This window comes from Thalassophryne amazonica, chromosome 2, assembly GCF_902500255.1.
Source record: "Thalassophryne amazonica chromosome 2, fThaAma1.1, whole genome shotgun sequence".
NCBI classification, from domain to species: Eukaryota; Metazoa; Chordata; class Actinopteri; order Batrachoidiformes; family Batrachoididae; genus Thalassophryne; species Thalassophryne amazonica.
This window is the reverse complement of record NC_047104.1, coordinates 139,632,084-139,657,318: the sequence shown is the minus strand read 5'-3', so window position 1 is coordinate 139,657,318 and position 25,235 is coordinate 139,632,084. Positions and strand designations below refer to the sequence as shown.

Genomic DNA, 25,235 nt, shown 5'->3' with positions numbered 1-25,235 from the left:
TAAGGGAAGCATGTATAAAGTGAATAAAATTGGTCCCAGCACAGAACCTTGTGGAACTCCATAATTAACTTTAGTCTGTGAAGAAGATTCCCCATTTACATGAACAAACTGTAATCTATTAGACAAATATGATTCAAACCACCGCAGCGCAGTGCCTTTAATACCTATGACATGCTCCAATCTCTGTAATAAAATTTTATGGTCAACAGTATCAAAAGCAGCACTGAGGTCCAACAGAACAAGCACAGAGATAAGTCCACTGTCCGAAGCCATAAGAAGATCATTTGTAACCTTCACTAATGCTGTTTCTGTACTATGATGAATTCTAAAACCTGACTGAACCTCTTCAAATAGACCATTCCTCTGCAGGTGATCAGTTAGCTGTTTTACAACTACCCTCTCAAGAATCTTTGAGAGAAAAGGAAGGTTGGAGATTGGCCTATAATTAGCTAAAATAGCTGGGTCAAGTGATGGCTTTTTAAGTAATGGTTTAATTACTGCCACCTTAAAAGCCTGTGGTACATAGCCAACTAACAAAGATAAGTTGATCATATTTAAGATTGAAGCATTAAATAATGGTAGGACTTCCTTAAGCAGCCTGGCAGGAATGGGGTCTAATAAACATGTTGATGGTTTGGATGAAGTAACTAATGAAAATAACTCAGACAGAACAATCGGAGAGAAAGAGTCTAACCAAATACCGGCATCACTGAAAGCAGCCAAAGATAACGATATGTCTTTGGGATGGTTATGAGTAATTTTTTCTCTAATAGTCAAAATTTTGTTAGCAAAGAAAGTCATGAAGTCATTACTAGTTAAAGTTAATGGAATACTCAGCTCAATAGAGCTCTGACTCTTTGTCAGCCTGGCTACAGTGCTGAAAAGAAACCTGAGGTTGTTCTTATTTTCTTCAATTAGTGATGAGTAGAAACATGTCCTAGCTTTACGGAGGGCTTTTTTATAGAGCAACAAACTCTTTTTCCAGGCTAAGTGAAGATCTTCTAAATTAGTGAGACGCCATTTCTTCTCCAACTTACGGGTTATCTGCTTTAAGCTACGAGTTTGTGAGTTATACCACGGAGTCAGACACTTCTGATTTAAAGCTCTCTTTTTCAGAGGAGCTACAGCATCCAAAGTTGTCTTCAATGAGGATGTAAAACTATTGACGAGATACTCTAACTCACTTACAGAGTTTAGGTAGCTACTCTGCTCTGTGTTGGTATATGACAATAGAGAACATAAAGAAGGAATCATATCCTTAAACCTAGTTACAGCGCTTTCTGAAAGACTTCTAGTGTAATGAAACTTATTCCCCACTGCAGGGTAGTCCATCAGGGTAAATGTAAATGTTATTAAAAAATGATCAGACAGAAGGGAGTTTTCAGGGAATACTGTTAAGTCTTCTATTTCCATACCATAAGTCAAAACAAGATCTAAGATATGATTAAAGTGGTGGGTGGACTCATTTACTTTTTGAGCAAAGCCAATAGAGTCTAATAATAGATTAAATGCAGTGTTGAGGCTGTCATTCTCAGCATCTGTGTGGATGTTAAAATCGCCCACTATAAGTATCTTATCTGAGCTAAGCACTAAGTCAGACAGAAGGTCTGAAAATTCACAGAGAAACTCACAGTAACGACCAGGTGGACGATAGATAATAACAAATAAAACTGGTTTTTGGGACTTCCAATTTGGATGGAAAAGACTAAGAGACAAGCTTTCAAATGAATTAAAGCTCTGATTAGACACCATGATTAGTGCACAGGTGTGCCTTAGACTGCCCACAATAAAATGCCACTCTGAAAGGTGAAGTTTTATCACACAGCACAATGCCACAGATGTCGCAAGATTTGAGGGAGCGTGCAATTGGCATATATATATATATATATATATATATATATATATAAAAGAAATCACATGTACATAAGTATTCACAGCCTTTGCCAAACTGAGCTCACGTGCATCCTGTTTCCACTGATCATCCTTGAGATGTTTCTACAGCATAATTGGAGTCCATCTTGGGTAAATTCAGTTGTTTGGACATGATTTGGAAAGACACACACCTGTCTACATATAAGGTCCCACAGTTGACAGTGCATGTCAGAGGACAAACCAAGCATGAAGTCAAAGGAATTGTCTGTAGACCTCCAAGTCAGGATTGTCTCGAGGCACAAATCTGGGGAAGGGTACAGAAACATTTCTGCTCCTTTGAAGGTCCCAATGAGCACAGCGGCCTCCATCATCCATAAATGGAAGAAGCTGAGATCCACCAGGACTCTTCCTAAAACTGGCCGCCGGTCTAAACCTACTGATCGGGAGAGAAGGGCCTTAGTCAGGGAGGTGACCAACAACCCGATGGTCATGCTGTCAGAGCTCCAGCATTCCTCTGTGGAGATAGGAGAACCTTCCACACGGACAACTTTCTCTACAGCAATTCACCAATCAGGCCTGTATAGTAGAGTAGCCAGATAGATGCCACTCCTTAGCAAAAGGCACATGGCAGCCCCTCTGGAGTTTGCCAAAAGGCACCTGAAGGACTCTCAGACCATGAAAAACAAGGATTGAACTCTTTGGCGTGAATGCCAGGCTTCATGTTTGGAGGAAACCAGGCACCATCCCTACAGTGAAGTATGATGGTGGCAGCATCATGCTGTGGGGATGTTTTTCAGCAGCAGGAAATGGGAGACTAGTCAGGATTGAGGGAAAGATGAATGCACCAATGTACAGAGACATCCTGGATGAAAACCTGCTCCAGAGCGCTCTTTTGTTTTTCACCAGGACAATCACCCACACAGCCAAGATATCAAAGGAGTGGCTTCAGGACAACTCTGTAAATGTTCTTGAGTAGCCCAGCCAGAGCTCAAACCTGAATCTGATTGAACATCTCTGGAGAGATATGAAAATGGCTGTGCACTGACGCTTCCCATCCAACCTGATGGAGCTTGAGAGGTACTGCAAAGAGGAATGGGCTAAACTGCCCAAAGATAGGTGCACAAAGCTTGTGGCATCATATTCAAGAAGACTTGAGGCTGTAATTGCTGCCAAAGGTGCATCAACAAAACATTGAACAAAGGGTGTGAATACTTATGCATATGTGATTTCTTCATTTTTAAAATAAATTTGCAAAAATCAAAAAGAAAAAAGTTTTTCACATTGTCATTATGGGGTATTGTGTTGAGAAGTTTGAAGGAAAAATGAATTTACTCTATTTTGCAACAAGGCTGTAACATAACAAAATGTGGAAAAAGTGCAGCACTGTGAATACTTTCAGGATGCACTGTATTGCAAGTGACGAGATCTGATCTGTGTGTCTGCTCAGCAGTCTTCATTTTCTGTCTGATCCACATTGGTTGCTATAGTAATGACATAGTGCCCTGCATGGCATGTGTGCAGAGTGTGGAGCTGCAAATTTTGAAACCAAATGAATGAATAAATAGAAAATTAAATAACTGAAAAACAAAATAAAATCAAAAGAGGAGCTCTCACACTCAACTCTTGTTCCACTTTCCCATACCAGAGTGGTACCAGAACCACTCATACCATACATCTAAATTGTGACTGACCCAGAATTGAAGCTAAAACACACTGCAAGCATCACATCATGCAGACAGCAGCTGAAGGCAACTGGTGTCACTGCTCAGGGTTTCCACATAATTTGACTTTGATATGAGTTACATTTTACATTCTGTCTTCTGTGACCATTTTTTGGATGCAAATTTACACGTTAGTTTGGGCTTTTGGTTGTGGGTGTATGTGCGCATACTTTTTCACCCAGCTGCACATCCCTGTAAACACACCTCATGCTAAATGTTTCCTTTGGTTTATGTGACTGTTTAGTAAAGGAGATGTGATTATTTACAGCTGTCACCAATCTGTCTCATGGTGACTGCAGCCAGTCTGAGTCAAACCAGGTGACCTGTGCAATCGCATAGTGATTCAACATGGTCCGGCAGAGGTTTAGGAAGCTGCACGCACAACTTCCACGCGACCAGCTGATCACTGCGACTCCTTGCAATTGGTCACTGCCAGTATGACCGGGACCTAAGACACATCCATTGAGACAATCTGCACCACAGCTGCAACTGCTACAGGGCCAATATTTTGATTTTACTTAGAACTATTTTATGGGCAGCACCTTTTGGTGTACGAGGTCTAAAACAGTCAGACGCTACATGTCTGTGTGCCAGATTGTTTGAGATCCTACCGTCAATTTCCACCAATAAAACACAGAACTGTGCTCAATTAGAGCTAGCAGCCAGTCTGCTTTGTGTGAGCCTGATCCTGTCAGATCTCAGAAGCTAAGCAGAGTGGATCTTGATTAGTACCTGAATGAGAGACCTCTTAGCAAGACCAGGGTTCTATACTGGTTTCTCCAGGTGAAACTGGAGTTGCATCAGGAAGGGCATCCAAAATAAAACTTGTGCCAAATTCCAAGGTAGGTCTGTACTCGATCAACTGTGGTGACCCCGGAACAACAGGGGGCAGCCGAAAGTCAAACAACTGTTATTAATTACAGACAAACACATTTAAACCAAGATGCAGAGTTGTTACAGTGACTTTAGATTTTCCACCAACATACAGTGAAATAATCTGGAAGGGCGCACGTCAGCCCAGTCAGAAGGCAAAGAGTCACTTCACATGTCTTCTACTAATTCTCTCTCAAATCACTCATGTTAAATATAGCAGATCACACATCTAAAACTTTATTAAAACCAATCCATGCAATTATCAGAATCTGGTCAGTATAACAATCCAAGCACAGTGTATCGGTGTCGCAAACCCAGCATGTAAACTGCATTTGAATATTGTATCCTACGAACAACACAAGGAGTCTGTGCTGGATCTGAGACCACATTTTTGATTGGCTACGGTGCAGTAGTGTTCTGTGGCAAGACAATATTAAAGCACCAGCACTGTGCCTCACCACACCTCATTTTTTGAACCAACATTCCCATGGGTGCATAGATCAGGTCAGTTCTACTTGGCATTTAGTCCATAACTTCGTCTGGTGGAAACTACAGATGATGCTTGTGTTACACTGCACTGTCTTTTGCATGTAGTGCCAGGGTTCTAGCCACGGTGGGCAGCCCCACCTGGCACTGCAAATTTCCACTTGGCTCTCGGGTTCAAATTGGCTGTACCACCCAGCACAGAATTTCTGAAAAATATACTGAAATGTTGCTGAAAATGTACAAATTTGATTGTACTTCAAGCTTATAGGGTCATAGTTTTGCAATTTTAAACCAATAATTAAAGTAATAAGAAATATATTTCTCATTTTCTTTGTATCAAATCGCAAACAGCATAGATCAGAGAGTTCTGTTGCCACAGAGCTGTGAACAGGAGCAGTTGGAAACAGCATCTCTGCTCTGAACTGAAGAAAAAAAAAAGCCGCCATGAAAGTCCTTCTGTATCCGTATCTGAAGATACATTCAGAAATTTGGTTTATTTTACAGTTGAAAGGCTTCATGTTTCCAAAAAGCTCCGAGTTTGAAAAACAGCAGACGCGTGAGTGATCAGAGAAGGCAGCGAGAGAGAGAGAGAGAGAGAGAGAGAGAGAGAGAGCAGAGAAGGAGGGGTGGCGAGGAGGAGGGGCACAGCGTCGGTGAAAGAGGAAAGTTTTCCATTTATAGGAGCAGGTTTGACAAATCAGTCTAGGTCAAGCCTTGTTCAAACAAGGCAATTAGGTGTTATATTGTTTAAGAAGAAAAAGTAATGCAATCCCACTCAAATTGTTGTAAAAAAACAAAACAAAACTGTAAAGGATGGCAGAAAAACTGCCTGCTTGACTGGATTAAAAACTACTGTGTGTCATTTCTGAAGAAGAGAGTAAATGCTATGTCTATTAAATATTAATGTGTTTTTAACATTTTCAGTGTTATTTAATTTATTAACTTAGACTTTGACAGAAACAAGCAAAAAATAACTTTGATGTTATCACCATATTTCACCCCAACAGACATCTGATATATTACAACATAAATATAATTTTTTGTTGATTATTCTTGTGTTCAATAGTAGAGAAGCTTGAATCTTCAACTGGACTGGGTTGCTTGACGCGAGGATTATTTTGCTTCAAATCGCAGAAGCTTCCTCAGCTAAAATTCTTGCTCTGGTAGTCTGACTTCTGTCTTGACTCTTGTAGAGAACAGAAGCCACAAAAGTTGGAGTTTTAAACCTAACCAGACCCCTCCTACTGAGAGGCAGACTGCTATAGGCTAGTGACTAAACAATAGCTCTAATTAGCACCAATTGTGCTGTAGTTAGCACCCTCCTAATGACAGGGTAGCTGTCCCTCTCCTGATGGCTCCCTTGACGACTCTGCTGATGACGTGAATGACTCATTACCATGAACAAAAGACTGAAACTGCTTTGATCTGAGTACCCCATTGTAAACAGGGGACAAAGCGTGTCTCAGACCCCCTCGCTGGTTAAGGCTGGGTTTCAACTCTGGCTAAGATTTTAATGTCCTTGTCCTCAAACGTGTGGTTAGTGTCTTTAAGGTGGTGATGAACTGCAGACTGAGGTCCACTGGGGGTTTTCTGTAAACCCACAGAAAACCCACTCACACTGACCAATATCTGCTCTTTGGCTCAAACCACCCCCTTGAGCACAAGCTCGGGGTGATCAGGACTCTTCAACACAGAGCCCTACAGGTGTCCACAACTGCAGAGGGAAGGGCTAAAGAACAACAACTTGTCTGGAAAGCCCTCACAGTATGTGGGTACCCACGATGGTCCCTGGACAAAGTGCAGAAGTCCCAGAGCACAAAGAGACCAGATAGACAGGAGATGGAGACAAGAAGAAGAGGAGCGTCTCTCCCTTATTTAGCAGGAGTAGTGGAAAAACTACAGAGGATCTTCAGACAGCACAAAATCCCAGTTTACTTTAAACCAGTTAACACCTTGAGACAGAAATTAGTTCACCCTAAGGACAGGATCCCTAGTTACAAACAGAGCAACGTAGTGTATTCTATCAGATGTCAGGAAAACTGTAACGAACACTACATAGGTGAGACTAATCAACCTTTACACAAAAGGCTCTACCAGCACCGCAGAGAGAGCGCCAGTGGACCTCAGTCTGCAGTTCATCTCCACGTTGTTTCTTAGATACCTGAAGGGTTTTGTAAATAGGACCCATTATTTCAGTGTCTATGGGGCATTTTAAGGTTCAAACATTCATATCTGTCTTTAAAACATTTATATTAGCGTGTTTAAAAAGTGTCTAATTTATAATGACCCCTTTAAAGAGTTTACATTTTTCTTAAATGTCTGTTGGTGAATTTTCTTACTTTTTTCTGAATGGTTTGGATTTCTGTTTCTCTCACAGTCCTCTCCTTTAAGAACATCACAAAGACAAAAAGTCAGTGTAGTGGGAAAAAAGCAAATCAAAACAAAACCATTCCAAATAAAACTGTGGCTACAAATATAAATAAATGTATAATCAAAGTTAATATTTGTATTTAACATAAGCAGTTATATAAAATCACAAATCTTAATTCATAACACTTTACAAGAACAAAATGATTTACCTTCTTGGGTTGATAGTCTAATTCTCGCTCCCGCTCGGCTCTCTCTTGCTGCATGGGGCAACAATAAAATATTATGTCAGTTTATGTTTAATTCATTAAGCGTACGCACTTGATATTCCAACTCATTAAAAAGTGCCTGTTTCAATCAATCAATCAATTTTTTTTTTATATAGCGCCAAATCACAACAAACAGTTGCCCCAAGGCGCTTTATATTGTAAGGCAAGGCCATACAATAATGATGTAAAACCCCAACGGTCAAAACGACCCCCTGTGAGCAAGCACTTGGCTACAGTGGGAAGGAAAAACTCCCTTTTAACAGGAAGAAACCTCCAGCAGAACCAGGCTCAGGGAGGGTGTTTGATGAAGACTTTTCCTTTGCAGACTCTTAAACAGTCAGTTTGTGTAATTTGCTGTTCCCTCGCTTTGGACTAATTGATAGCGCCTTCTTTTCTAGGCTGGTGAGTGAAACAGTGACGTTGTATCAAAGTCTGTCCAAATATTGAAGCCACATGTAGATGGTGATGTGTGACAGAAGAATTGTCTCTTGATCGATTTGAAAAGAGATCAACAACAAAAATAAAGGCTAAGACTAAACTAGAATGTAACTGACAAGTGGCAAAAGTAAAATAAATAGATAATTCAACATATGACTAAACTATAAAACAAACAGGTGATACAACTAATGATTAGACAATGCAAAAAACAAAGGCTGGAGAGAAACTAGAATGGAACTAGACACATGACTGAAGTCATTAAGTCTCATCTTATTTTGGTTCTGATTGTCCCTTTTCTGTGTGTAATACTGTAGTCATTGTTTTTGTTTTCTGTTATCATTTATTCTCAGGTTATCATACTTCAGTCATGTGTCTAGTTCCGTTCTAGTTCTCTCCAGCCTTTGTTTTTTGCATTGTCTAATCATTAGTTGTATCACCTGTTTGTTTTATAGTTTAGTCATATGTTGAATTATCTATTTATTTTACTTTTGCCACTTGTCAGTTACATTCTAGTTTAGTCTTAGCCTTTATTTTTGTTGTTGATCTCTTTTCAGTTCTTACATTTGTTTTGTGGTTAATTCTTTGTTCTTTCATGTTGGGTGTTCTTTATTTTATTTTTTATTTATTTATTAGAACTTGGGCTTTGTTCAGGGTTTGGTATGGGTGTGTCTTGTCACTTCTGTTTGCCACACCCCCTTCCAGATTGTTCTCCCACACCTGTTTCTCATTCTCCTAATCACCACCTGTCCTATTTAAGCCTTTTGACTTCACCACCTCCCTGCAGGTTCGTTGCAATCTTTTGAATCCACATTCCAACTGTTTTGTCACAGTCCTGTTTTGTTTAGCCATGTTTTGACCCCGCTTTGGTAACATTGTTGTAACAATGTTACGGCTTCCCTGACCACCGGTGTCCACCATGGTGTTCGAGGGTTACCACCCCTTGAGGCACCTAAGACCTTCAGACCTTAAGACCATTGTTGTAACATTGTTTGTATGTGCAACTGTACCCTGCTTGTTTTTTGACCACGCCTTTGCCTTGCACCTGCCTGATACCTCTGCCTTGCTGACTGCTTACCTGTGTACTGAACCTCAGCTTGTATTAAAGATTAAGTCCTTTTTTAGTCCATTGCCTTGTCAGAGAGTCTGCATGTTGTGTCCACCCACTTTCTGTGCCACACACCCATGAAGCCTGCCAACTTTATACTTGCATTCTTTTTGGATACCTGTGCAGAACTTGTGAATGTTTCAGAAAATACATTTTGTGTGTCTTGCACTTTAAAGAAACCTGACAGAATCTGATAATATCTACTGGTAAGTTTTGATGTTGCAACCCATTCAGTACCCTGTAATTCTGTTCTAAAAAAAAGGAGAAAAAAAATTGGGTCGAATGACTCTGGAAATTCCATATGTTTCTTTTGGTTGCATATTGATGCTCATTCCTGAGTGCCTGTCCCTGTAGAGTGGAGCCATTGAGGTTTGTAAGGTAACAACATGGACTCAGACATTGCTCCTCCATCCCACTTTACTGTATTATTCATAATAGACATCAGATTTGGATTAGCGGCATCTAATTCACACACCATTTGTGTGTTATTATTCAATAAACACACATCTATCTATATTATCTATGAGGTCTGTTATAAAAGTATCGGACCTTTTTATTTTTTTCAAAAACCTGATGGATTTGAATCACATGTGCTTGCATGAGCCAACCTTGAACCTTTGTGCGCATGCATGATTTTTTTCATGACTGTCAGTTGCGTCATTCCCTGTGAGCAGGCTTTGTGTGAGCACTGGTCCTCCCCCCTCGTCGGATTTTCATTGCGATGAAAATGTCTGAACGATTGGAGCAGCGCTGAATCAAATTTTTCCAGAAACTGTGAGAGACAGCCAGGTGGAAACCATTCGGAAGATTCAGACGGCTTTCGGTGACGATCCTATGGGCATCACACAGATTAAGGAGTGTTACAACCGGTTTAAAGACGGCACACAATGGCAGAGGGCACTCCGAGCGGCCATCGACAGGCTGAAATGACCAGATCATTTCCAAAGTGAACGCTGTGTTGATCCGGGACGTCGTCTGACTACCAGAGAAATTGCAGAAGAGGTGGACATCAGCACTTTTTCGGCACATTCCACTGTTACAGGAGATTTTGTAATGAAAGACGTGTGGAGGAATTTGCGCGTCGGGATGGAGCCGCTAATGGCGCAGAACAAAAAGCACATCCGTGATGGAAACCATTCGGAAGATTCAGACGGCTTTCGGTGGCTTTTCAGTCGAGTGAGTATCTGAGAAATTGTGTAAGAGCTGGGCATGTTACAACATGTCCTGTGAGACGTCCAACACGGAGGTGCTTTGCTTTTAAATGGCAAAAATCAACAAGCAGATGAATGCATATTTTTGAAAAAAGAGAAAAAAAATGCCGTGATAACTGACCAAACGGCATTTGTTACCGTGTATTTCTGCTGATACATGACTGAAAGTGGCGTATTTGTCACACTGTTGGCTTGTCCATATAGTCCTGCATCCTGCCACTCACAGGACATGCACGCGGGCCCGGCCTGACACGCATTTCCTGTCAGACAGACGTGACATTCAGATCACCTGCTGCGTGTCCACATGAACTGACGTCCATTTCTCCAGCCTATCACAATACCAATATGTTTTTATGTATTTCCATGTGAGGACAGCAAGCAGACACATGCGCGTCCCAGTGGACAGTTGTTAGTCCATGTCTGTCCAAACACGGTACGTGTTCTCTAGCTGGGATGTCCACAACCACAGATCTCCGCAGCCACTCCTGTCGGAGGCCACACCCCTGTCAGTTCATAGCACAGACTGACGTGTCACTGTGTCTGTGTTATGTGAGCTGTCAGTGAGTCTGTGGTCAGCAGCTGACAGGTGCACACCATGTGTTGGGGGAGCAGCAGGTGCGGGTGGGGGGGAGCGCGACGCACACACGTGCGATATACGATTGATACACACATTTCACTGCCAGCTTGACAGTGATTGTCTGTTGACATTTCCTAAGTGCCAAGTGAGCGGTGCTAGATGTGCGTGCATGTCACCTGGAATTTGGCCAACACCTGCTGTCAGAGGGATCGAATGGGCTCTCACAGTGCACACTCTGTCTTTCAGCCGCTGGTGTGTGCAAATAGTTGTAGCAACAGGTGTACGAGGCATTGGAGGCAGCTACGATTTTACACAAACTGCATGTGATTCCTGCTTAATGCGCAAATTGACCACATTCTTACTATGTTTGAGGGGGCCCTTAAGTATGTGCATGTGCCAAATAAATTCATACATTCATTCAATAACGTGAGATTTACAGATACCACTGAAGCTTTTTGACAGCTACACAGTGACAGCAACATTGACAGCTTGGTAACTGTGATGTTTCATACTCTGAAATGTTTCCAATCAGTGTAACAGTACAGCAGTGTCACGTCAGTGACCTCATCTGTGTTCATGGTGAGGCTCAGTGTGTAATGTGCCTTCGTTTCAACTTTACTATAAGCACACGAGTGCACACTTGGAAAGGAGGGGGTAATGTTATCTTATTGGAAGGGCTGCAACTTGAAACCTCAACACTTGATTTGATCACAAATTGTGTCAGGACACTTTATGGTCAAATATTTACTGATATGTGGTTGATTGTGTGGTAAAGCAAACTGTGGCTGGTGTAATTTGCACGGATCTCACAGCTCGTGCCAAACGACTCCTCTGCTGCCTGCGAATGGTGTGTGGTGAGGGAAAAGTGGGCATAGGGGGCGCCACTGAGATCGAGATGGTCACCCTGTTCTGTTCCCGACTTGAAGACCGCTGCTGCTGCTGTTCATCTGTGAAACATACAGTATGTAGCACGTATAACATAAAAACATGGACACGCCAGACGTGATGGCATCAGTGTGTATCCACCTCTCTCACCTCGGTACAGGGCTCGGAGGCTGAGCTGAGCATTCCTGTGCAGCTCCTCCAAACACGGGGGCCGGGTACAAGGATGAAACACGTTGTGTTGCTGGTGCCATGGAGCCTGGTAGTGAACCGACACCTTACTCTCAACGTCCAAGTTCGACACCGCTGTGGAGAGAGAGTTAGAGAGATGCAAACGCTTGAAGGTTTCATATTTGAAGAGGATAAACATCATTTAGACACATAAGGCTGCTTGCACTTGCAAATAATCCATATCTAAATTATGCACTTTGGTGCTCACTGGTAGAAAAATGTTTTATAAATTTGGAAGTTTCATGCTAAAGCTTGTCCAAGTTAGGTCAGTCTCTTATTGCTGATTTGTGGCTGCAATTAATGTCCGGAATCCGAATAAGAGGTAATAGGTTATCGTAGTCTTGTTTGAGGGTGGGCGATAAAGGGATCAAATGAAAAAGCATATGACGCAATAATTCTACTTCCGGGGACAGCTCCATTATCACCCAGTCACTCAACTGTCCCCATCAGAAACGTGGCACTTTCTCTGATATTGATTTCATTCGGAACCACCACAACTATATTCATGGATGTATTGAACATGTTTGATACTGACTAATAGGCCATAACGTTCCAGGACAATGGCGGATTTGGGTCACGGCCGTAACAGAGAGGTATGGTCCGTGTGTGGTCCATCTTCAACTCCTCATTATCACATTAAATCTCACTAAAACTTACTGACAACCTCTCCCATTTGCCTTGTCTTCACTTCTCCACTGGGAACCGAAAAAACTTGCATTTTCACAACTGCTTCAGTAATTGTAGCCAAAAACAAAACAGTACACCATCTTTCTGTGTGAAGTGATGCTGTGTTTGTGTTGCAGAATGGCAGGCTGTTCCCAGAAGTGGTCAAGTCTCACTATATCATGCAGGGGTTCAAGTCTTGCAACGGTAACTTATTGGATCTGATTGTTCACAGTGGCACTCTACAGTTGTGTGTTACACAGTATCAGTTCACTGCCGATTACACTGGGACTGAACGCAGCACCATGTGCTCACTGTGTGCATATGTGCCAATGTCGGTGGTATAACAACACGTTACAAAGCTAAAATGTATCTGTTAACATCTGAAAATGTGTTTGTCTGAAGATTGCGACATGCCTTTCATATGATTATGCATGCGTTTTATGTTTTCAGAAGAGATTTAAAGAGGTCAGTGAACACTGATTCTTTGAATTGCACACACACACACACACACACACTGGCCATTGCGCTTGCTTCACAAATAACACAATCTGCATTTTATTTTAATTTGTTAGACTGTAGCCTGGCATCATCAGCTGCCCAATCCATATTCAAGTGGACATTATTCATTATGAGATGCACTGATGATATGCAAGAAATACTCAATACAACCTATGTGCAACCCTCCGTTGTGTTTTTGTCAGAGCAATGAGCTGTTCATCTTCTCTCAAAGTGCCACCGTGCGGCTGGCACGAGCCACCGTGCATTCTCACAACTGGCAAACTGTTCCGTAAAAAAGATGCTCAATATGAAAAAGCCCTATAAGCAACTGACTTATCTGCCCTTGGAACACACAACAAACCTATATCCTGAGAATGGACAACTTGACCAGGTACATAATGAAGGCGCTAGTCCATGAAGAATTTTTACATGTCAATAACAAAATCTTAAAGTCAGACCTCGCCTGAGCAGGAAGCCAGTGAAGGGAGATCAGAGCTGAAGTGATCAAATGGTCTTCTGAACTAGCATTCTGAACTAGCTGAGACCCTTGATCCTTAAGCAAGACAAGCCAGAAAACATAACACTACAATACTCAATTCTAGCACAAACAAAGGCATGAATCAGTGTCTCTGCATCCTCCATTGACAGCATGGGTTGCAATATTGTGCAGATGAAAGAAAGCAATCTCTCTAATGTGCAGATCAAAAGGACAAGATAGGATCGAAAAATATTGATGAATGACACATGCATCCAGACTTAAAGATAAATGGTCAAACTGGCTTTTGTGCCTGAAGGGATCAATGGCAGTGTTCAAGAGCAAGATTTTTCTCAACGTCCAATTTATCACTGATGTTAGACAATCCTACAAGGACGCAATTTGAGAGGGATTAACAGCACTGAGCAGCATATCTAGATGGATGTCATTGGCATAACAATGAAAAATAATTCCGTAGTTTAGGTAAATTTGTCCAAAAGGTGCAATATAGAGAGAAAACAGCAAAGGACCCAACACAGAACCCTATAGTTTACAACAAGTTTTGAAGTGATGGTCTTGTACAAAACACACTGACATCTGTTTTACAGGTATGATTCCAGCCAAGATAGAACCCAACCATTAATGCCAAAGTAATTTTCAAGCCTGTCTAGCAATATGAGGTGATCTACTGCATCAAACGCTGCAGAGATCAAGCATAAGCAGCAGTACAGCGACATCTGAGCCCATCACCAGCCAAAGATCATTCACCACCTTAGTAAGCACCATGTCTGTGTAATGGTATGCTCTAAAGGCCAACTGCAAGACTCAGAAAGGTCACTGTCAAAAAAATAATTCACGAGAGGCTATGAAACAACTTTCTCAAATATTTTTGAACAGCACAGCAAATTAGATATATGACAATAATTTGCCAACAAATCCAGATCTAAAATGTTTTTTTTAAAGAAAGAGTGTAAATTCATAGCCAGAGGACAGGCAGGGTCAGAGGTGGACAAACCCCAGCTTCAGTGCGTAAGAGTCCTACCACATATTTGATTCTAATTAGCTCAGCTCTTCAGGTAGGTAGGTGAGATAATCAGTGAAATAAACTGTTTTAGAATGTAGAAGCAACATGTAGAAGCAATACATTCTCTGAAGGTTTTCCCAACTCTGCTGTCAACACTGGGGCACTCCTGTACAAGGACCCTCTCAAAACGATATCACACAATATATTTGGATGTAGAGGGAGCCAAAGTCCTACCTGTGCACCTAAAACAGCTGATTTCACTGATTGGCTCCACTACCAGTCTGAAAAGTTGAACTCATTAGAATCAACTGGTTTAGTGGGTGGTAGGACATGTACTTACTGAAGACAGGATTACCCACCTCTGGTTGGAGCCAATGCTGAGACATCAAACAAGACATCCAAGAATGCCAAGGAATGTCTAAGTCTCATAATATGTTCACTGATATGGATGGCATCTGACACCACCAGTCTGCCACAACAGCCGCCGTTCCCTCACTACCTCAACTGTTGGAGCTTCCACACCAAAATCTGGCCACTTCTAGGTCTATGGATGCCAGAGAGCACTGTCACTGCAATGCTTTTCAAACAACTTTGAAAGCAGTTGATGATGGTCATCCTTGCTGACAAAACGGATATTCAAAGTGCCCACCTGCATGTGCCCTTTCAAGTTTGGACCTGAGGTCCACCATGCAGTTGATGAACCCTCAGCACTCAATACACCCTGAAGATTGTAATGGCATACCCTTGGTGGTTTGGTATATTTTGCAGGGATGAGGATTCAAATGCATTCCTCATTTTTACGTTGGAAGGCAGCAGCAGAGGTACTTGAAGTTCAGAAATAAAACATGTTCCATTCCATTCTTCAACTGTTTTTACTGTGGACTGAGTGCAACTCTTATCACAACCTACAAAAGAAGTAATCTCCAAATGCAGTTTAATGTTGTGTTCATGACAAGTTTATAATACAACCCCAATTCCAATGAAGTTGGGACATTGTGTGAAATGTAAATAAAAACATAATACAATGATTTGCAAATCCTCTTCAACCTATATTTAATTGAATACACCACAAAGACAAGATATTTAATGTTCAAACTAATAAACTTTATTGTTTTTGTGCAAATATTTGCTCATTTTGAAATGGATGCCTGCAACACATTTCAAAAAAGCTGAGACAGTGGTATGTTACATCACTTTTCCTTCTAACAACACTCAATAAGCATTTGGGAATTGAGGATACTAATTGTGAGTGTCATGATTGGGTATAAAAGGAGCATCCCCAAAAGGCTCGGCCGTTCACAAGCAAAGATGGGGCGAGGATCACCACTTTGTGAACAACTGCATGAAAAAATAGTCCAACAGTTTAAGAACAATGTTTCTCAACATTCAATTACAAGGAATTTAGGGATTCCATCATCTACAGTCCATAATATAATCAGAAGATTCAGAGAATCTGGAGAACTTTCTACATGTAAGCTAGTTGTTGAAAACCACCATTGAATGCCCGTGACCTTTGATCCCTCAGGCGGCACTGCATTAAAAACCGACATCATTGTGTAAAGGATCTTACCACATGGACTCAAGAACACTTCAAAAAACCATTGTCAGTTAACACAGTTCGTCGCTACATCTACAATTGCAAGTTAAATGTTGTGTGGGCCGCTGAAGAGGAGGTACTGCTGGCCCACCACCACCAGATGGCACCCTGCTTGGAGTGCGGGCTCCAAGCACGAGAGGGCGTCTGAGCCGCTGGAGGTGACAGCTGTCATCTATCAACACCAGCTGTCACCCATCACCACCACTATAAAGACCGGACTGCAACTCCACCTCCTCGCCGAGAAATCTTCTACCTGTGGGATTACTGAGTGTGCGAACTCACACTCATCCAGAACTGTTTCTGTTTTCTGCCAGCAGTACCGGGTCTGACTGCTGAAGACAGTGGCCACCTGGGGCGCAGGGCTTGGTGGCTCCGGTGTTCTTCAGGTCCGTTGGTGGTGAGGCTTGTGTGGGTTCCGGCTTTTCTCTCGCCGGACGTCTCCTATCTTCGAGCCTGCCACACATCACCTTTTTTTTGTCGGATTGATATAACGCATATTTGTATCTGTCTGTATTACGTTGTGCACCTTCACAACATTAAATTGTTACCTTTTGGCTATTCCATTGTCCCTTCATTAACGCCCCCTGTTGTGGGTCCGTGTCACGACACTTCCCCAACAGGATTTCTCGGCGCGCGTCATGGATCCCGAGGGGCGTCAACTCGAGCCTGAACGGCCAATGGAAGAGCAAGGTGCACAGGCGCCAGCAGGAGCTGCAGCAAATACTGACCGCTTTCACTGCTTGGTTGGATCTGGTCACCGAGCAGAACGTTATCCTCAATCGGAGGATGGAGGCTCTCACCGCCAGGGTGGAGGCGCGTGATCAAGGCGATGCTGCAGCACCTCCTTCTGCTGGTCCTTTGTCAGACACAAACGTTCCACTGGTCATTCAACGACCCCCCCCACCATCCCCTGAAGCATACATAAGCCCTCCGGAGCCGTACGGAGGTTGTGTTGAGACTTGCGCAGACTTCCTAATGCAGTGCTCGCTCGTCTTTGCACAGCGTCCCGTCATGTACGCGTCAGACGTTAGCCGGGTGGCTTATGTCATCAATTTGCTTAGAGGAGAGGCACGCGCCTGGGCTACGGCGCTTTGGGAGCAGAACTCATGGCTCCTAACGTCATACGCTGGGTTTGTAAGGGAGTTCAAACAGGTTTTTGATCATCCCAACAGAGGCGAGACCGCTTCGAGCGTGCTACTGTCAATGCGACAGGGGCGCCGGAGTGCAGCCGAGTATGCAGTCGACTTCCGCATTGCGGCTGCGAGGTCCGGCTGGAATACCGTTGCACTCTGCACCGCCTTCATAAACAGGCTGTCTCCGGTCCTGAAGGAGCACCTGCTGGCTAAGGAGGAACCGCGGGATTTTGACGCGCTTGTCGACCTGGTTATACGCTTAGACAACCGGTTAGAGGAACACCGTCGGGAGCAGTGCGGGGGGCGTGACCGGGCACAGGCCGTCCCTCTTCCTTCCGGGTCCGAAAGGGTGCCGTCGTCCCCACGCTCCACAGCCAGAGGGCCCCGTGTGGCTACAGCTCCCCCTGCTGACGAAGCTATGGACACGAGCAGGGCCAAAATGAAATCAAAGGTCAGACAAGGGAGGCAGGCCCGCGGGGAGTGTTTTTTCTGTGGGTCTAAAGGTCACATACAGAGGAACTGCCCCAAACGGTCAAACTACAACGCCCGTCCTTAGAAACTGGGCTAAGGGTGGGCCATAACACGCACGCGGGGGAACCCCGAAAATCAGCACAAATCCCAGTCACAATCCTTTGTGAGGATTTAACCCTTCACGCCCCAGCACTTATAGACACAGGGTCAGAAGGGAATCTGCTGGACAGCAGATGGGCAAAGGAAGTAGGGCTCCCTCTGGTGGCTCTGCCTTCCCCTGTGAAGGTACGAGCACTAGATGGCACTCTTCTTCCATTAATCACACACCAGACACAGCCAGTGACCTTGGTGGTGTCTGGGAATCACAGGGAGGAGATAGTGTTTTTTGTAACACCTTCTACCTCCCGAGTGATTTTGGGTTTTCCATGGGTGTTGAAACACAATCCCCGGATTGATTAGCCGTCTGGGGTTGTGACGCAGTGGAGCGAAACCTGCCACCGGGAGTGTTTAGGATCCTCGGTTCCACCCGGTGAGATAGCTAAGGAGGAGGTCAAAGTCCCGCCCAATCTGACGGCGGTGCCATGTGAGTACCACGATATTGCTGACGTCTTCAGCAAAGATCTGGCACTCGCCCTTCCCCCGCACCGACCGTACGATTGTGCCATCGATTTGATTCTGGGCGCTGAGTACCCATCCAGCAGGCTGTACAACCTCTCACGTCCGGAACGCGAATCAATGGAGACCTACATCCGGGACTCGTTAGCTGCCGGGTTGATCCGGAACTCCACCTCCCCGATGGGTGCTGGTTTCTTTTTTGTGGGTAAAAAGGACGGTGGACTCCGTCCATGCATCGATTACAGAGGGCTGAACGAGATCACGGTTCGCAACCGATACCCATTACCTCTGTTGGATTCGGTGTTCACGCCCCTGTATGGAGCCCAAAAATTCACCAAAGTCGATCTTAGGAATGCGTACCACCTGGTTCGGATCCGGAAGGGAGTTCTGGTGCAGCCCGATCCTACTCGCCAGTTCACAGTGGAAGTGGATGCCTCTGACTCAGGGAAAGGAGCCGTGCTGTCCCAGAGCGGGGAGTCCGATAAGGTCCTCCACCCTTGTGCGTATTTTTCCCGCAGGTTGACCCCGGCTGAGAGGAATTATGACGTCGGCAATCGGGAACTCTTGGTGGTGAAGGAGGCTCTTGAGGAGTGGAGACACCTGTTGGAGGGAGCGACGGTGCCCTTCACGGTTTTCACGGACCATCGGAACCTGGAGTACATCCGGACCACCAAGCGGTTGAACCCCAGGCAAACCTGCTGGTCACTGTTCTTCGGGCGCTTTGACTTCCAGATTACGTACCGCCCCGGGACCAAGAACCAACGGTCGGATGCACTGTCCTGGGTGCATGAAGAGGAAGCCAAGGCCGAGCTGTCAGACCCCCCCCAGAGACCATCATCCACCCTCACCTGGGACGTGGAGAAGACCGTCCGGGAGGCCCTGACATGGAACCCGGACCCGGGGACCGGCCCGAAGAACAAGATGTACATCCCACCAGAGGCCAGAGCTGCGGTTTTGGACTTCTGCCATGGGTCCAAGCTCTCCTGTCATCCCGGAGTGCGCAGGACCATGGCAGTAGTCCAGCAGCGCTTCTGGTGGGCGTCTATGGAAGCCGATGTCCGGGACTACGTCCAGGCCTGCACCACCTGTGCCAGGGGCAAGGCGGACCACAAGAGGACCTCAGGAGCCCTCCGACCCCTACCGGTGCCTCATCGCCCCTGGTCCCACATCAGCCTGGACTTTGTCACGGGCCTCCCGCCATCCCAGGGCCACACCACCATCTTGACGATAGTGGACCGGTTCTCCAAGGCGGCCCACTTCGTGGCCCTCCCGAAGCTCCCTACGGCCCAGGAGACAGCAGACCTCCTGGTCCATCACGTCGTGCGTCTGCATGGGATACCAGCGGACATCGTCTCAGACCATGGCCCTCAGTTCTCCTCTCAGGTCTGGAGGAGTTTTTGCAAGGAACTGGGGGCCACCGTGAGCCTCTCGTCCGGGTATCACCCCCAGACGAACGGACAGGCAGAGCGGGCCAACCAGGAGTTGGAGCAGGCCCTCCGTTGCGTTACCTCCGCGCACCTGATGGCCTGGAGCACCCATCTGGCCTGGATCGAGTACGCCCACAACAGCCAAGTGTCGTCTGCCACCGGCCTCTACCCGTTTGAGGTGTGTTTGGGGTACCAGCCCCCATTGTTCCCGCTTGTGGAGGGTGAGGTCGGTGTGCCCTCGGTCCAGGCCCACCTCAGGAGGTGCCGCCGGGTGTGGCGGACCGCCCGTTCTGCCCTGTTGAAGGCCCGGACGAGGGCCAAGGCCCATGTAGACCGCCTGCGTTCCCCGGCCCCTGCATACCAGCCTGGGCAGGAGGTATGGTTGTCAACGAAGGACATCCCACTTCAAGTGGAATCACAGAAACTGAAAGACAGATATATCGGACCCTTTCCCATCACCAAGGTCCTCAGCCCGGCCGCAGTGAAGCTGGCAGCCGTAGCTGTTTTTCATGTGTCGCGGATTAAACCATACCACACCTCACCGCTCTGCACCCCTGGACCTGCGCCGCCTCCTGCCAGGGATCATCGACGGGGAGCCGGCGTGGACCGTGCGTCGGCTTCTGGACGTCCGTCGCAAGGGTCGGGGCTTCCAGTATCTGGTGGACTGGGAGGGGTATGGTTCTGAGGAACGCTCCTGGGTGAAAAGGAGCTTCATCCTGGACCCAGCCCTCCTGGCCGACTTCTACACCCGGCACCCGGATAAGGTGGCGCCCGTTGAGAGGGGGGTCCTGTTGTGTGGGCCGCTGAAGAGGAGGTACTGCTGGTCCACCACCACCAGATGGCGCCCTGCTTGGAGTGCGGGCTCCAAGCACAGAGGGCGTTGGAGCTGCTGGAGGTGACAGCTGTCATCTATCAACACCAGCTGTCACCCATCACCACCACTATAAAGACCGGACTGCAACTCCACCTCCTCGCCGAGAAATCTTCTACCTTACAGGTAATTTTCTCTGCTGACTCAAAACATTGTGTAATAGTCTGAACTTCTTTTGCAGCCGTTATCCTGTGGTGTTTGCCTTATCTGTGGGATTGGCGTTTGGTGTGATCAGCGACGGCTTCGCTTCACACTCCAACCAGATAAGTGGTTAGACAGGAGCTGCATGAGTGTGTGATTGGAGGTGGAGGTTCTCCCTCCTTACTGAACACAGACTGTGGGATTACTGAGTGTGCGAACTCACACTCATCCAGAACTGTTTCTGTTTTCTGCCAGCAGTACCGGGTCTGACTGCTGAAGACAGTGGCCACCTGGGGCGCAGGGCTTGGCGACTCCGGTTTTCTTCAGGTCCGTTGGTGGTGAGGCTTGTGTGGGTTCCGGCTTTTCTCTCGCCGGACGTCTCCTATCTTCGAGCCTGCCACACGTCACCTTTTTTTGTCGGATTGATATAACGCATATTTGTATCTGTCTGTATTATGTTGTGCACCTTCACAACATTAAATTGTTACCTTTTGGCTATTCCATTGTCCCTTCATTAACACCCCCTGTTGTGGGTCCGTGTCACGACACTTCCCCAACATTAAAACTCTACCATGCAAAGCGAAAGCCATACATCAACAACATCCAGAAACACCACCGCCTTCTCTGGGTCCAAGTTCATTTGAAATGGACAGACACAAAGTGGAAAAGTGTGCTGTGGTCTGATGAGTCCACGTTTCAAATTTTTTTGGAAATCATGGACATCGTGTCCTCCGGACAAAAGAGGATAAAGACCATCCAGATTGTTACCAGTGCAAAGTTCAAAAGCCAGCATCTGTGATGGTATGGGGGTGTGTTAGTGCCCAGGGCATGGGCAACTTACACATCTGTGACGGCACCATCAATGCTGAAAGGTACATCCAAGTTTTGGAGCAATGCTGCGATCCAAGCGACGTCTTTTTCAGGGACGTCCCTGCTTATTTCAGCAAGACAATGCCAAGCCACATTCTGCACGTGTTACAGCAGCGTGGCTTCATAGTAAAAGAGTGCAGGTACTAGACTGGCCTGCCTGCAGTCCAGACCTGTCAACCACTGGAAATGTGGCGCATTATGAAGTGCAAAATACGACAATAGAGACCCCAGACTGTTGAACAACTAAAGTCGTACATCAAGCAAGAATGCGAAAGAATTCCACTTACAAACCTTCAACAATTAGTGTCCTCAGTTCACAAATGCTTATTGAGTGTTGTTAGAAGGAAAGGTGATGTAACACAGTGGTAAACATATCACTGTCCAGCTTTTTTGAAATGTGTTGCAGGCATCCATTTCAAAATGAGCAAGTATTTGCACAAAAGCAATAAAGTTTAGTAGTTTGAACATTAAATATCTTGTCTTTGTGGTGTATTACATTAAATATAGGTTGAAGAGGATTTGCAAATAGTTGTATTCTGTTTTTAAATACATTTTACACAACATCCCAACTTCATTGGAATTGGGGTTGTATTGCAAGCAAGAAAAAAGAAAATTGTTGATGTTGATCACTGAAATATTGCTACATGTGATTTTGAACAAAACACAGCAATATATAGTCCAGAATGTTTTATGCAGATCTACTGTACACCTTCTTAGATGTCTCTCAATCTCAGAGGATACATTTCCTGAAATCATCCCCAAAGCAATCAAACAATCATAACTACAAATTTGGATGGTGAAATACAGACAGTTTTGTTTTTATTTGTTTGTGTCTTTTTTAGGTGGGTGGAGCTTCTTTTCATCCAAGCTGATCTCCATGCTGACACAGCGTTCACAGAAATACCTGTGCCTGGGTGTGACACCCTCCACACACAAAGGCTCCAGCTGGGATCAAACCCAGGATCCTCTGCTGGGAGGTTAGCGTAAATCAATGCCACCTGTCTGATGCTTGTCAGTTAGTCTTTAGTTTAGCCAGAATAATCCAGCATGTCAACACAGGTCGGGTCAGGTCACATAACACCAGCTGTCTGAGGAGCCACCACCTATTGGGGATTGTTCCACTCCCCAGCCTGAGGATTGTCATGGTATACCCAGGCAGGACATACACTGTACCGGGGCACTTGGTAGTGGATCCCCAAATCTTTCTGTTTGTGCACAACCTGCTCGATCAACTGAACATGGAGAACATCACAGATGCTAAAATGCTAAATTAACAAGACAAATTTATTTCCTGCACACAACTCTTGTGTCTGTTTCTGAAACCCTTCTGTCCTGTGCACCAGCAACATTTCCTGTATATTTGTTTTGTGGGTTGTTCTGTAATTTGTGTTGGTAGCATGTCCCAAGCAGAAGGTCATCACCCCTTTGAGTCTGGTTTGCTTGAGGTTTCTTCCAAAGAGGGAGTTTTTCCTTACCACTGTCTCCTGTATGCTTGCTCTGGGGGTTGGTAAGGTTAGACCTTACTTGTGTGAAGTGCTTTGAGGCAGCTTTGTTGTGATTTGGCGCTATATAAATGAAAATAAATTGAAATTGAATTGAAAAGTCTTTACAAAGTGACATTCACATTGAGTGGTCAGGTGCACAGAAACTGAATGTGGGGCTGCTTTGAGCTGAGCTTTTGTAATCAGAGGGAACTGAGCTGATAACCTGCAATCATTAATTAGGTAAATGGTAAGTGGACTGCATTTATATAGCGCTTTTACATCTATATCAGAAGCTCAAAGTGCTTTACATCGATGCCTCGCATTCACCCATTCACATACACACTCACACACCGATGCCAGGGTGGTGCCATGCAAGGTGCTCACTACACAGTGGGAGCAACTAGGGGATTAAGGACCTTGTCCAAGGGCCCTTAATGATTTTTCAGCAAGACGGGGGTTTGAACCAAGGATCCTCAGGTCTTAAGCCCAACACCTAACCACTAGACCAGTGATTCTCAACCGGGGTGCCGCAGCACCCTAGGGTGCCGTGATCGATCGTCAGGGGTGCCGTGGGCAATTATCAAATATCACCATTATCGGGTGTATGTGCTGTAATAGTGTGGCAGATGATGTAATGCTCTTTTATTCCAGTAGATGACAGCAAAGTGCTGTACTATAGTATAATAGACATACTTGTGCACATAGCGTTGTGCGTCTCCATGGTTACGGGTTGCTGACTACAGCGTGAATCTCAGCTGCTCACGGAGCATGGCTCCTCTGGGGAAGGAGAAACCGCGTTGGCTGTGGAGGTGTGCGGGGAAGGCGGCCTGACCTCCGTTGATGTCACCGTGGTCAGACTTGGGCCTTCTCGCTCACAACTGGGTTCGCTGAAGGCAGCCTCTGTGCTCCGTGAATATTAGAGTGGCAGATTATTGTGAATAAAAGTGTCGACACATCTAAAAAAAACAGAGCGCAAAATGCTTGAGGATTTTCGAAATGCTGTGTTTTCTGTATCGATTTTCTATTGCGATAATTGGGTTTTGCGCAAAGCCAGAGGTAATATAATTATAATATTATTTTGGTTGGTGGTGTGCCGCAGGATTTTGTAAATGTAAAAAGGGTGCTGCGGCTCAAAAAAGGTTGAAAATCACTGCACTAGACCATCACCTTACCAAGGTACACCTGTTCAATTACTTATTAACACAAATAGCTAATCAGTCAAATACATAGCAGCAACTCAGTGCATTTTGGCATCTAGACGTGGTCAAGATGACATGCTGAAGTTCAAACTGAGCATCAGAATGGGGAAGAAAGGGGATTTAAGTGACTTTGAACCTGGCATGGCTGTTGGTGCCAGACAGGCTAGTCTGAGTATTGCTGATTTACTGAGATTTTCACGCACAACCATCTCTAGGGTTTATACAGAATGGTCCAAAAAAGAGAAGAAATCCAGTGAGCAGCAGTTGTGTGGATGAAAATGCCTTGTTGATGTCAGAAGCCTGAGGAGAATGGGCAGACTGGTTGAATGGGCGACTGTGTGACACTGTCATGTCAATATGGACCAACATCTCTGAGGAATGTTTCCAACACCTTGTTGAATCTATGCCATGAAGAATTAAGGAGATTCTGAAGGCAAAAGGGGGTCCAACCCGATACTAGCAAGGTATACTTAATACAGTGGCTGATGAGCGTATATCACATTAAATTGGTTTAAATGTATAATGTGCTATATGCACCTGGAGCACAGGATGAGTCACTAAAATAAATTACCCTTTCCAGGACAACACAGGAATTTTTGAAAAAACTAAATGGGAAAGAGGGATGATTTTTCTTGACATAATGTGTGAATTATTTGATGTTGCCAGCGTATTCGCCAAATTTTTCAGATCTTGCATACGCTGGCTAATATATCATAGATTTCAAACATGAAA

General features: G+C 45.0%; 1 protein-coding gene across 3 annotated transcripts in view; it reads right to left on the bottom strand.

Moving 5' to 3' along the window:
• nhsb (Nance-Horan syndrome b (congenital cataracts and dental anomalies)) overlaps positions 1–25,235 on the bottom strand; it is a 268,921-nt gene that overhangs the window by 38,459 nt on the left and 205,227 nt on the right. For all 3 annotated transcript variants that reach the window (XM_034194618.1, XM_034194626.1, XM_034194631.1), the window contains exons 2-5: positions 11,955–12,107; positions 11,730–11,866; positions 7,532–7,579; positions 7,292–7,336 (exon numbers count right to left, since the gene is read on the bottom strand). In XM_034194618.1, coding sequence (XP_034050509.1) covers positions 7,292–7,336; positions 7,532–7,579; positions 11,730–11,866; positions 11,955–12,107 — 383 coding nt within the window. The remainder of the gene's footprint in view (positions 1–7,291; positions 7,337–7,531; positions 7,580–11,729; positions 11,867–11,954; positions 12,108–25,235) is intronic.